This window comes from Zootoca vivipara, chromosome 1 (assembly GCF_963506605.1).
Source record: "Zootoca vivipara chromosome 1, rZooViv1.1, whole genome shotgun sequence".
Taxonomy (NCBI): Eukaryota; Metazoa; Chordata; class Lepidosauria; order Squamata; family Lacertidae; genus Zootoca; species Zootoca vivipara.
The window spans coordinates 21,806,184-21,820,527 of NC_083276.1; the positions used below are offsets into that span (position 1 = coordinate 21,806,184).

General features: G+C 43.2%; 1 protein-coding gene across 4 annotated transcripts in view; it reads left to right on the forward strand.

The window, feature by feature from the left end:
- Window positions 1-14,344, forward strand: part of TC2N (tandem C2 domains, nuclear) — a 44,847-nt gene that overhangs the window by 7,218 nt on the left and 23,285 nt on the right. Inside the window, exons 1-2 of one of the 4 annotated variants that reach the window (XM_060272249.1) lie at window positions 4,279-4,990; window positions 5,995-6,047. The exons of 1 other annotated variant lie outside the window; for it this stretch is intronic. In XM_060272249.1, coding sequence (XP_060128232.1) covers window positions 4,955-4,990; window positions 5,995-6,047 — 89 coding nt within the window. In that variant the 5' untranslated portion in view covers window positions 4,279-4,954. Of the gene's footprint in view, window positions 1-3,725; window positions 4,226-4,278; window positions 4,991-5,994; window positions 6,048-14,344 lie in introns of those variants that run through there. 2 more of the 4 variants (XM_035107414.2, XM_035107405.2) reach the window with 2 other exon arrangements.

The window sequence follows — 14,344 nt, forward strand, 5'->3', positions numbered from 1 at the left end:
TTCTCTGATCTGTTGCTTAAGCTCATTACAAGATACACCTTAAGAGAGAATGATGGAAGATTTCCACTTTGGCTCTGGAATTGCAATGGGTGGAGAAATGAGCATATTAAAAAAAACACCTGCCAGGAAGGATTGAAAAGGGGGAGAGATGAGGAAAGGCTGTGGTTATTCTCTTTACTCCTATATAGTGAAGGGGATGAATTGAGAGCTCTGCAGAGCCCAGGGTTTGTGAACACTGTCCCATGCTAAAGGTTTTCACAGGCTTACCAATATCATCCGGAGGGTAGGGCTGTGCAATAAATCACCATATCGTTGAATACCGGTATTGAAATAACATCATGAAACATCATGAAAAGTGTTTCAAAAAGGCAATATATGGGTGAACAAAGGTGGATACTGACAGCTTCCCAGGGGGTAGCTCAGCTAAACCGATACTATACAAATACTTTTCAGATGGGTGGGACTCTCTGTCACTGCGAGGAAGCATGGCAAAGCCCTCTGCTGCTGCAGGGAGGTATGGCGGGACCCTCTGCCACTGGGGGGAGGCCCAGCAAGGTCTTCTGCCGCCACCGATATGTATCATGATATATCAAGATATTTAGCTGGTGATATATCGTGATGTGGAAAACCAGATGTGGAAACCAGATATCACCCAGCCCTACTGGAGAGCTAGATCTGTACATAAATAAAGAACTTAATCTTATTACAGTAATGCTGCTTTGTTGACTCTGCAATGTTTCCAGTTAAGTTTGTTTTTTCAAATGGCTTTGCAATTCATTTGTATTGTTGCATGTCAATATAAATTTTCACTTTCGGCCTGACTCAACCAAGGAAGCCATGCCAGATGTCCAATGCGTTTGTTTCAGATATTCAGGTCATGACCGCGATTGTTTGCTGAGGTGACGGAAATCATTTCTGACAAATGAAAGTATTTCAAGGTCAGGTATGCTTGTGGGTGGTTTCCCGTTCAAAAGAGTTCCCTTTCCTGAAACAACTTTTTCAACAATGAAGTTGCTAAGAGAATTATAAATTCTGAGAAATAATTGGAACAGAATCCTGAATTTAACTGCGGTCATCAATGGAAGCAATCTCAGCTTTCGAAACTGAGATTACATGACCCATGTTGCATGCTTTTTGGTCCAGGTCAGCCCAAAAGAATGGCAGAAGGCCACTGTGTGGTGTGTGAATTCAGTACCGTATATAGAAAGCAAAACCTGTGGAGTCTTCCTAAAAATGCGGGTTTGTGTGTGTAAAATGTTCAACAGTGGGCTCCCAGGAAGTAATCAGTCAGAAACAGCTCTTCATTTCCAGCCAGCATGAACTTTTCTGAGGCGTCCTTTACCCCTGCCTTCAGCTACTGTCTGCCATCAGGCAGGACTTGCATGGAGTCACACTTCCCTCTTCATGGAGGACTCTCCCCCACTCTGTCAGCAGCCGGCTCATTTTATCAAACCACTGGCTCAGCCACTGCTTCATTCTCTCAAGCTGCTCAAGGAGTGTTGCTGTTCTTCCCTTTTGGGCTCAGGCATACCTCCAGGAAACACAAATCCCATTTCTAACACCAGTGTTGCACACCACCCCAATCTCTGAGCGGTGCAAGATTCCAGGGGTCCTGGTGCTTACCCGAGGTTTGTGTTTCTTTCGAAAATGAGGCACAGGGGAGACTGTGTTGTCTTTGTGGTTTATTTACACTTGTATACAACCTGAGCCTATGATGGAGGGGCTCACAGCATTACACTACAAGAGTTTCTTGCTTCTCCCATGGCCACAGACCAGCAGAAATCAGCCATGGCCCTCTGTCTCTTTGCTCAGCTTGCTGCATTCAACAGGCTGCAACTATTTTTCCTCCACCCACATCATCCCAAATTGCAATCCTGAAAACAACTACTCTCCTTCCAATTGTAAAAATTACTTCAACTAAAGTACTAGTTACAGGTAGGTAGCCGTGTTGGCATCTGAAGTAGTGTGTGTGCACACGAAAGCTCATACCAATGACAAACTTAGTTGGTCTCTAAGGTGCTACTGCAAGGAATTTTTTTATCTTGTTTCAACTAAAGCAGGTAGTTCTAACTTTCTAACTAATTCTGAGTTTATCCTCTGGCACAGAGCCACTTCCTTTGTCCTCCTAAAAACTTTGCTTTAGTAGGTCATTACTAGGCTGGCTCCTAGCTTGTATTTTTAACATGTTAAATCCAGTGTCTGTCACCCAGGAATTAGAAAGGGAGTCCAGGCACCCCACAAACTCATAACATTATTATTATTTTCTTTTTACAACTTTATATATTTCTGCATAGCTATTATGTTGGAGTGGTCTTGTTTTGCTACCAGTGATAGCACTCAACCAGGGGAATTGGTGAGACAAGCAACAATAAGTTGCTGTGTGTATCCTCACACATAGCAGGAATGAGGAAGGAGTACCTTTTTTTTTTTTTTTTGAAGCAGACCTTCCCTGTTCATCAATTCCATTTTTGTCATATCCCTTCCTTATTTTGGGTCTTGTCAAGCATTTGTCAAGGAGAGTAGCCACTGTTACATAAATGAGCCTGGGGCATGAAAGTTGCAGATAAGATGAGGAGATCATTAAGGAAATGAGAGGAAAGCGAAGTTAACATTTCAGATTTCATTAAGATAATAGATTTCGTGAAAGACTAAAGGCCTGCTCTTGGATATAGTGGAACTGGGGCTTTGGATTTGGTAAGTATTTCTTGTGATTGTTCACTTTTTTATTCTTCAGGAAAGCCACCTCCCCCTGGCTAGAGGCAGGATCCTGAGGGGTTATATCTTCTGACCACCACCTTAGTAATGTTAACTCCCATGGGGACAAATTATTAGAATTATCAGGGCTGTCACAAGTCTTTTGTAAAGTCAGGATATTGGTTCATGGAATTGCCAAACGGATAGTCCTGCTAATAGAAACTGAGCAGGAAATCTATAATGCTATTTTGAAACAGCGAGTTTCTATGGATGCTTCGAAGAAATAATCCCATTAGGTGATCTGAAATTTGGTGGTTTGTCATCTGCCATAAGCATCTCAAGGTCTGCCTTTCCCCCATTTAAACCAACCTGGGCTCTGCAATCATCATCTTGAGGCCCTTCTTTGTGTGCCTCCAGAGGACGGCAACACGAGAATGGGCTTTTTCTGAAGTGGCTCCCCGTTTGTGGAATGCTCTCCCCAGGAAAGTTCATCTGGCACCTTCATTATACATCTTTACATGCCAGGCAAAAACCTTCCTCTTCAACCAGGCTTTTGGCTGATTAATATGTGTTTTTTTGGGGGGGGGGTTATTGTTTTGTTTTTGTTTAAACTACTTATTTTCTACTTTTATCCTGTATTTTTATCTTGTGAACTGCCCAGAGATCTTCAGATGAAGGGCGGTATAGAAATAAATAAATTAAAATCAAGCAATCAATCTCTGCTGGAAACTACAAATGAGCCTTGGGCTGTGGTGCTCAGAATGTGTCCATGCTACAGAATGTGTGCCACTGCTTTTAGATGGTGTAAATAAAAATATCAATGTTAGCTCAGAGGTAGACCTGCAAGCAGAAGATCCATGGTAGGGTTGGGAGAGACTCCGGCTTAAAACCCTGGGAAGCCACTGTCGGTCAGCATACACAATACTGAGCTAGGTGGACCAACAGTCTTGTACTCTGCGTAAAGCAGCTTCCTATGTAGGTTCTCCCACTTTGGATTTACAATTAGGAAACAAAAAAAATCTATAAATAACTGGGCAGGCATGGGGTGTACATGTGTGGATCCATCTTTGTTAAACCAACCCCTAGTCCCTGAATGTCAGGCTGAACTAGATTTAAACAGGGAAAGCCCTTTTATTCTTCTCACTACCCATGAGCAAAGGAGGAGGCCTGGACAGACCAAAATATTGCAAACATGGAAATTACAGTATTTGCTGAATAGTAGTCTAGCTTTAGGGCACACAAGAAAGGCTACTGCATCCGGCTGTTTTTTGCTCTCTCTTTTTTTGTTTTAAGCCCAAGGCTGATAAGCAAAGGAAGTTAGGTTTCGTGCCTCAGGAATCAATTAAAGAACGGAACAGCAGCTGCTACACCTGCTTGCAACCTTCCTGAAGAGGAAGCCCGACCCGTTTCTGTGCAAGAGTTTATTAAAAAAAAAACCAACCAACAACCGCACATGCAGCCAGAAAACCTGCTGCGTTACTTACGATAGAGGAACAACATTTTCTGTGGGATGTGGCAGAAGGTTGCAGAGGTAAGCTGGTGCAGACTCGAGGGGTCTAGGGTAAGAGAAAGGAAACGCTACCGAGGTAGACAGTTGAGGAAAGTTTTGCGCCCGACCGAGGGCTAGCAAGCGGGTAGAAGATCCTTTGCATTTGCAAAGTGCTTATTGGGAGGCGGAGGGAGGTCGGCGCGTTGGTTCGGCGCCAGAAAAGAGCGGGAAGGGACCCGGCTAAGCCCACCGAGAACTGGTGGCGTTTACGCGTAAAAGGGAATCCGGGGCAAAAAGCATTCCTCCCGCAGCGTGAGGCAGCAGGCGTCGGTTTTAGGAGAGGTGCGTAAAGCCCCCTCAGAGGTGCGCATTCGCGGGCGGAGTCGGGAACCCAATTAAACTGTGATTGAGCCGGGCAGGAAAAAGGAAAGGCAAGCGGAGGTGAGGAGAAGGTGGAGACGCCCCGGGGCAGTCGCTCCTCTCCAAGGCGCGCGTGCGCGTGGTCCTCTCATTTTTCTCCTCCCCTCGCCCGGGGAAAGTTTGTGTCTTTGGAGCCGGTTTTCCTCCTCATGGTGAGAGGGGGGCAAGTCGACGTTGTCCCCGTGTCCCTCATCCGGTTGGAGGCTGGCGATAGTGGCCGCGTAGCGCGCGCGCCCCCCGGGGAACAGCCAGGTGCACTTCTGCCTCACAGAGGGGCTGAGTCGTCCGCTGGACTGCGGTCAGGACCGACCCCGAGAGAGCAAAGAGAGAGAGAAGTGGAGGAGGAGGAAGATGAAGGGACCTGACCGGAGTGGCCTCGCTGCTGAGGTAGACCCCTTGCCCATCTGTGCCAAACGGCAACTTCCCCGGATAGTGGCACGTCTTGTGAATGAGGGGCGGCTGGAAGGGGAAGGGGCTAGGTGGCCTTAAAAAACCCCGACAACAACAAATCTGCTTTTGTCTGAAAGGCCAAAAGTTCAAGAGCTGCAGAGTTTCCCCAGCATCATTATCTGTTTTATTTCCGCCTGTCGGGAAGCTATTAGAGGAAAATGTGCCCGAAGGCGAGGAGGTACTGATTCTAAGTGGGGCAGGTGACTCCTAGTAGGAAGAGTATTGGTTTTCAGGAACTACGACTTCGGTGCTTTAGTGAAAGTTCGTGCTTTGGCACTTTCGTTGATCTTGCCCATTCATTCATCAACCAGCTGTGCTGATTAAAGCAGAATTGTTTGAAACTCAGATCTCGAAAGTATGTGTGATAGTTCTCTGTAAAGTGTCCAGGATGCAATGCTAATTTCTCGCAGTTGATTTATTCAGCCCCTCTGCCTGCTAAAAACTTTGGCAAATATATTAAAGCAAATGTAATGTTAACAAAATTCCCTCAGTCTTACTGAAGAATCTTTGTGTTCATTTGTTCAACCAAATTAGTGCCCTGCATTTTTCTAAATGCTAGGAATTCAATCCAGATGCTGTTAGTTGTGCTGAAATTCTGTTGAAATCAGTGGTGATGAAGTGAGTCACAACTAACTTCTCTCATTGATTTCAGTAGGACAATAGATCTTGGCCTACAAGTTGGATATAATTGATAAACTAGTCAGCTAAAGCCTTAATTGCCTGTTAACAGAGGAATCTTAGCTATTTCTTAGTTCTGCCATGAATTTACTACGTTGTCTTTGGCTCAAGACACTCAGTTTCTCGATCTGTAAAATGGGAGTACTGCCTGCTATTGTTCCTATCTAAGCATGCCACTTGTATTTTTTACAGAGTTGGTAAACGGGGATCAAATATTGTATGTGTAACCCCATCTTGATTTCTATTTATCCACTACCCTCTAGCTTCAGCATGATCTCTGGAAACTGGCTTTTATATATATTGATACTACCACATGGTAAGAACTCAGAGTAAATGCATCAGTTCAGTAAATCACTTTTTTAAAATAATAATAATAATAATAATAATAATACTCTTTTACCATCCATTAGAGCACAGAGCAATTTATCTGTTTTGTTCTAGTTATAAGCAGTATGTTATTGAAGTATGTCTTCTCTGATATTGATATCAGAACAGAGCAATCTTATATTGTTTACTGGGATTAAGGAATCCCACTGTGCTCAATGGACTAAGTAACTGGGCATAGGATTGCATCTTTAAATAGCAAAGCAGATGCATCTTTCGTCTTTCGTTCAGCATTAAATTGGTGAGGAGTTATTATATCAGAACATTCTGTTCCAATGCCTAGCCTATATTCCCGTACACTCATTTTGAGCACCTGACCAGTTGGGTGTGTTCAAGTGTGTCTAGCCATTTGACATAACTCGTTAAATTCAGACCATTTTGGTTCGAACTAGCCTTGTAACTTTTAAGTCTGGGCACATTCCTGTCTTCTTGATTGAGGTTCACCAGTAGAGTCCTGGTTGCTTTATCATAGCACTGTTAGTGGCTGCTGCGGAAAAGGCAAATTCCATGTTAGGGATAATTGGGAAAGGAGTTGAAAATAAAACTGCCAATATGTCATTAAACAAATCTACGGTGTGGCTGCACTTGAGAGTACCGGTTACCGTTTTGGTTGCCTTACCTCAAAAAGGATATTGTAGAGTTAGATGGAGTGGCTTCCCAGTGAGGAAAGCATTTGGGACTTTTTTGTTTAGAGAAAAATGTAAAAATGTAAGAGCTGACACGATGGAAATTATGCATGGCATGGAGAAAGCGATAAGAGAAAAACCTTTCTCCCTCTCTCATAACACTAGGGGTCTGGGACATTCAAAGAAGCTGAACGTCTGAGGATTCTGGACATACATACAGAGTACTTGCTCACACAGCACAAAGTTTAATTATGGAATTTGTGTTCACAAGTGGCAGTGTTGGCCACCAACTTGTATGCCTTTAAAATAAGATTAGACAAATTCATGTAGGATAAGTCTTATCGGTGCCTACAAATGATGTTGGCTATGTTCTGCCTCCCCTATTGGAGAGTCAATATGCTTCTGAATATCAGTTGCTGGAAACCACAGGAGGGAAGAACGTTGCACACAGGTTCCTTCTTGCAGGTTCCCCATAGGCACCTGGTTGGCCTTTGTGAGAACAGAATGCTGGACTAGATCACCTGTTGGCCTGATCCACCAGGCTCTTCTTGTGTTCTAGCATTCACTGCTGCCATTCAAATCGAGGAACAAAGGTGTCCATCAACATTCCAATCACTTTTTTGCCAGCTTAAATTCACCTAAATTAAAGAGACCATGTTATGAAGCACAACAGATGCATTCACTTCCATTTAGCGCACCTGCCACTTCCTCTGCAGGCTTCCTTATCCAACTGAATGAATGTATTTGCAAGTTATGGGAACAATGTTATCAGCAGAATAAATTGTAGTACGTGAATTGGGTGTTTGCCTAATGCAGCATTAGAAGTGTGTATGGGATAACTCTGGTAGTTGTTACTAGGCTCCTTAGTATTTTCAAATATTTTGTTGGTACTTCTTGCACTGGCAAGATTAGCCCAACACAATGCTGTCAGTTGCCTTGGGGTTAAAAATTATCAACCTTTGGCCCTCTTGGCCTGTGATGTTGAGCTTCTGCATTCTGGATTTTTTTACAGGAATTTTTTCCCCTTTAAACCATTATATATGTGAAAGGACTCTGGTTTACTGCCATTCTCAAAGAATCTCTGCTTTGTAAAAATGTTGACCTTTTTGTTTTATGGTTACCCAGTGCATCAAGTTTTCTCTTTTCATTTTAAAGGCCCACAAATAATTTTGATTCTATTCTGGCCTTTTAAATGTAAAACTTAATAAAGCCCCAGTTGAGAGTGGCCAGAACTGGGTGATGAATCCAGTGTAATGGCACCTTTGACACTTGACACCACAGAGATGCCAGCTGATTCAGAGGTGGGCAGCAACTTGTCAGAATGGCCCACGGAGATTGATGGAAGTAAGGACCCAACCCAGAAAAAGATCCCTCATCCCTGCTCTTGCAATACTAACTAGAAATTTAGAGTAGGATTGGCCCTAAAATATATTATTTCTCACAATGGGACAAAACCTCTGTGTTCAGACTATTCTTGGTTACCTCTGTGAATCTTAACAAAACAAAGGAGGGTGTATAAACACACTGAGGTCTGGAAACTGATAACCTCTTAACAAGCAATTAAATGTCCCACTTGGATCGATCCAGGCACCAGCCATACAGCAAGCTGTCTTTGCTTCCTATTGGTCCTATGCAAATGTGCTGATTGCATTTCTCATAATTGTTTTAGGAGAGACTTATTCCTTTGAAAGGGTCTGTGAAAATGCATAGATGGTTTTAAGTGTGAATTTGCCATTCAGGTTGTCCTTAGTCTTGTAGGCATTCGATTTCACAGGTGCACACCCCATAAACACAAACCAAGTGACTGTAAACTGATGGACAGATAATGAATCTGACATTCATGGCATGTGACATTCTTTATGATGTGGTTTTTTAATCAAGATTGGACTATGGCCAGTATGCTGCTAGCAGACAGTCTTGGTTCGCTGCTACAAATTTATTCACCATGCTCATCCTGGCAAGTATCCCGCCCCTTTCTGGAGAGCATAGGATGATGAGCCCCATCTCTTCTCCTGAACTTGGGGTTTAGGAATGCAAGTTAGGAGAATATTTCTGACCTTGCACTGTGCTTCAGAAGTGCTCTGAGTAACTCAAAAACTCAGCACACTGTATGAGAAGCCTCTACTTGTGAACCTAAGGTACACTTGAGAAGAAAGATCCTGTACCGGTTTTTACAATTTGCACAAGTCTTTAAAATCACTGCTTTTATGAATGAGGTAATGTGCTACGAATTCTTGGATTCCCCACTTGTCTCTTCATATGAGTAGTGTTCTAATAATTAACTAGAGTACTGGCAGTTCTATATGAAAATGTTTGTCACCTGTTTTTTCTACTTGGCTTGGGACCTGACTCTGCAAATTGAGGGTGTTATTTGCAAAGAACTATGATGTGATTGATTACATATTTTTAGACGTCAGGCAAGAATGTTCCTCTTCAACCTGGATAGCTCAGTTGGTTAGAGTGTGGTGCTGATAATGCCAAGGTTGCAGGTTCGATCCTCATATAGGATAGCTTCGTATCCTATATGTATTGCAGGGGGTTGGACTAGATGATCCTCAGGTCCCTTCCAACTCTACAATTCTATGATACAGCCATGGTTTTGACCTGAAAAATGTTTTAACATACGCACGGTGTCTTGCAGTCCCATGCATGCAACAAAAACCTGAAGGTCTTGCTGAGCTGTTTTCGGTTTGACAGTTTACAAATTAGAGAAATTGGGAAAATGCTGGAATCCAAATTAATCTTTCAGAAAGTGGGACGTGAAAAATTTCAGACCCTCTAAAACTGAAAAGAGGAAGGTATTTGAAGAAGTTGTGGTATTCGTAGTAACTGAAGAACTCGCTCCTGATATTTCATTTCTTGGCAAAGACCATTATGAAGAATATGAAAGGGAAAATATAGAACACAGTAACAGGTAATTATGCAATAAGCAACCCAAAGAGGAAGTTAGTTCCTAGCCAAAGTTAGTTAGTGGCTTGCTTGCATAACAAGGCATAAGGATTAGCATACCTGTAAAGGCCAGTATCCCAACTGCCTTCATATAGTGTAATATATAAGAAATATAACAATCTTCCAGTTGCTCATTGCCCCAGAATGCCTTTCCAGTAGCTGAGTTGAGTTGAGTTATAAGTGTTTTTGAAGGTTACATCTATGCCAGATCATTTAGTTTAATCATGTGGCTATATTTCCTGCATTATGAAAGAACTAACATACTTTTTTTGCCTTTTTTTTACTGCTTTTTCCATTCTTTGTACAACATCTTCTGATTTACTGCTTGTAGGCTCTCTTTCCCAATAAAATTATTCGAACACCTAAGTAGCAATAGTGTACTGGGATCTTTTTCTACTGGAGAAGATTCAGTGCCCCCCGAGGGGGGTTCCCCCCCTGCAAATGATAATTAATTAATTAGCCAGCCCCCCCTGCTGTGTTGTTGTTGTTTTGAAAAAAGAAATCTGGGTTTTGTTGTTTTTGCTTTGAGCCATGATGATCTAGCTGAAGTTAGTCACAACTGAATCTCCAGCACTGTTTGTTTTGCAGCTTTGAGCTAGAAGCTCTTCTACAGCAGAAGCTGAAATTGTCCTGCTATTATCAGAATTAAACCATCTGTGAAACCTTTTTAACTTACATGCATTTCAGCAGAATGTCACTTATATTTCCTAAAGCAGTGAAGTCGCCACTGAAACTCATCAAAAGCAGAATAATTTACGTTAGTTAAGAGAGTGGGCTTTGCATGGATGGAAACCAGGGTAGATCAAATTCTGATGAGGCAGGAGAAGATGGAACTGAGTTGGACATGCTGAACAATTGGGGTAGTGTTGCATAGGATTAGGGCAAGGCAGAGGTTAACAGCAAGCTAATCTACCTAATAAGGGGTAATAATACCACAGGTGTAGTAGAAAGCATGAGGACAGTGAATACATTCAGCATATCTTGTTTGAACAAGGGAGAGGGATGACATGGATATACACTTCAATGAACTTAAGGCACAATAAGGCCTTTCAGGGCCGTCTTGAGCAGATCGCGCGCCCTGGTGCTGAGGGGCGGAGATCGCTCCGCCGCCCGCCCCGCCCTTGCAGGGCGCAATTGGTTTCCGCGCGGCAAAGCCGCGCGGCGCCCTCCTTGCCAGGCCGGCGCCCAGCTTACCAGCCCCCGCGCCATGGTGCACTGCGCCACCGGGGGTCTACGAAGAGCCGGCCCTGAGGCCTTTTAAAAAACGGGATAGTGAAATGGAAGCAAACTTCACCCAGATTGAAATGGGATATCCGGACACTGCTTTTTTTTTGCATCTGGTAAAAAATCGGGTCCTCCCTAACAAGAGCGCACAGGTTGCAGTGTGACCTGGCAACCAAACCCTGTGTTGTGGGTGGGAACGTTTGGATGGCCACAACACCCTAATGGAGGTCCCTCGACGCTGGGTGCAGTCGGACCAATGGGATGCCAGCTAAATTCTATCGAGGGACCTCTATTTAAGCCCATGTTTCTGAGCTTCCTCTTTGGGGCCAGTGCATCGGAACACACACACACACCTCTCCCTATATTTATGGCTTGCACGCATGACCTTGCTATGCCGTCGTGTGTCATCTGTTGTTGGGCCAGGGGCACGGCAGGAATTTTCCACATTTTGCTGATTGGCTGGTGCCATTTGGGTTTCACCTGCCGCATAGCAAATAGTCACAACTTGTAAGGTTGCGGATAGGCGCTGGTTCACGTGATAGGGGTGGCAGAGCGGTCTGGCCATCCATATGCATTAAGTATTCCGTTAAAGGAATCCTAGGACTCTTGATTGGTCAAACCTGAGAGGGGTTATGCCCTGAGCCAGAGTCCGGGGGGGCAGGGAGCTAGTCGAACCAGAGCCTATGCAACCACTCACTTGATTGTTGTGGTCTAAATTCTGCCAAAAACCAAACCAAAATTTGAGTCTTGTCTGAATTTATTTGGGGGTGGTTAAAAGGTCTACACACGCAAACAGAAATTCTGGAGGTTAACTTCTTGCCATTGTGCAAAAGAAGAAGAAGAAGAAGTCTTTAAATGGTGTTCAAATGCCACAAGAAATGTATTATTATTTTATTAAATGATTATTTTATTGTATTTACACTTTTAAAAAAATGTAATGTTTTGCTTTGGTAGACATAGAAGAAATGTTGTTAATTGCAGTATATCCGCTTTCTGGCAGTGATTTGTGTGACCATATTTGTTGCAATAATTTTTGGCACTCTTGTGCAAATCAGTGCTGAGAAATATTCAGTAGCATCTGCAAGGAGATGGCTCAGGTGTTCCTCTGTTCAGCTGCATCCTTGGGACTTCTCAGGCCACTACATGTGAAACAGTTCAGAGAAGTATGAACTAGGCTTGTGGCATTGGTAGAGTATCGTGTTTCCCTGAAAATAAGACACTCTCTTATATTTATTTTTCCTCAAGAAGACACTCTATGGCTTATTTTCAGGGGATATCTTATTTTTTATTATGCGTCCAGCCTTGCCTCTTCCTTGGCACCCTCCAAAACTGCGCCTATCACTATGTCTTATTTTCGGGGTATGGCTTATATTGCGCAAATGCCTAGAAATCCTGCTACAGCTTATTTTATGGGTATGGCTTATTTTCGGGGGAAACAGGGTAATTAGGCTTATGGCATTGTTAGCACAGGACCGACATTTTTCTGGGTGCATACCATCGGATAAAACAGTAGCAAGTCAGCTCATCTTGCGGAGGGATCCAAGCTCTGTACAACTTCTTTGGCCTTGCTGATGTGGTCCAAAGGAAAGCAGAGCAATATGTTTGGCACCAGCTTGGGTGCAGGAGTCACCGGAAGGAGGTGTACAAGGCACCACCCAACCATCCTAGGGACTCCACTCTGGAACTGTGTAGGGTTAACTCCTTAGCCTTTTCTTCTCCCAAAGCTATCCCACAAAGCAGCAGAGGTTTAGGATTAGAGTTTTCCTTCTCCTAGATGGGCTACCTTCCCAGTTTGATGAGTTCCACCTGCCCCTCACTTCCCTCTGCAGCACATGCAGAAACCGCCTTCTTGACTGTTGGGCCTGCTATTGGTCTTGTCCGCTCAATCCACCAGAGTTTATCTTCACATGCAGGGCCAGACCCTAACTCCCTGAGGGTTTGAGACCTATCAGCTACCCTCACCTGGTTTAGCTGCCCAGTCAAAGCTGTTTTCTGGGGTGTGGCATGCTGACACTTTCTTGGAGGCACAGGTGAGAACTGAGTGCAGGGTGGGGACCAAAGGTGGACAAACTATCCCAGAGGGAACCTCAGGCTCCAGACAGCTGGCTTGTAATTTTACACTGTATTGTCACTGCTGAGTATTTTGTTTTGCGGGAGTGTTATGTTCAAAGATTAAGATGACTTACACACACAAAAGTCCTAATAGTCAATTACTGACTTACAGCAACCACAATGACAGACCTGCTTTTCTCTGGAGATCATGTTCAGCTCTTGATCGTTTATGTTCTTTACAGTTGGTTCCTATTATGGCCATTTTTTTTACTTAATTGTTAAAGGTATTTGTTTTCCTCTTCAAATATTTGCGTCTTGCGTCTGGGAATTAAGGCTTTGATACCAGATTTATCTGATTAACTTGTTGTCCAACAAAACAAATCTGGAAATCGTTAACATAATTATTCTCTCTAGTCCAACTACATTGAAGTTGTAATGATTAAATTCTTTAGGAGTTTGTCTGGCGGAATTTTATTTTTTTAAAAAAAACAACAACTTTGATCTTACATTTCTTAGTCTCAAGAGCATTTTTTTTATCTTCACATCTGTACAAATGTGAGTTGTATTTGGTCTAGCAGCCAGATAACAGGATAACCTCAAAACCCTGAACAGAGAGCAGGGATGAATCTGATATGGAAAAATATTTGATACTATTAAACTATTGAAACAGTGGCTAGAACCCAATAAAATACTCCTAAGTACAATTAATGGCATAGGAACACAGCTCCATGTTGGTTGATTTGTGTGAACTGGCCATTACTTCTCATAGCTCTCACTGCATTTGTGTGTGCTCCTTCCGTGAATTCTTTATGAGATGCTCGCTCTCTTTAGATATTTGGTTGCTTTGGGCTGATAGGGCCATCCTTGGGTTGTGTGGCCCTGGTTTGAATTCCATCATCCCAGAAGAATTCTGCAGCGGTGCATTTGGAGTATGTTGCAGCTCGGGAAGGAAGGAAGCAAGCAAGCAAATATAAACTGAAATTTCTATTCCTCACACCTGTTTATAAAAATGCCTGGAGTGTGCTGCTGCTGCTGCTGGCCTTCTGTTCTCTTAATAGCTCAGTGCGTGTTTATTAGGCACATGACCCATTTCAGAGAGTTTTTTCCCCCCTTTTAGAAGTCAAATGCATTTCCTTATAGAAGCACAGTTTATTTTAAAGTATTTCCTTGTAGGAGATAAATTGGGCATAGTAGCACCGAAAGCCATGAGTTGCCTGTGTGACATCTTGCACAAGCCTAGTGCTTTTCTTACCAGTTCCTGTCTAGAAACCCCAATGAAGCAAGTGTTTTAATTTAGGACGCTATGCTTGTAAGTACAGTGGTACCTTGGTTTACAACCGTAATCCGTTCCAGAGGTCCGTTTGTAAAGCAAAACAGG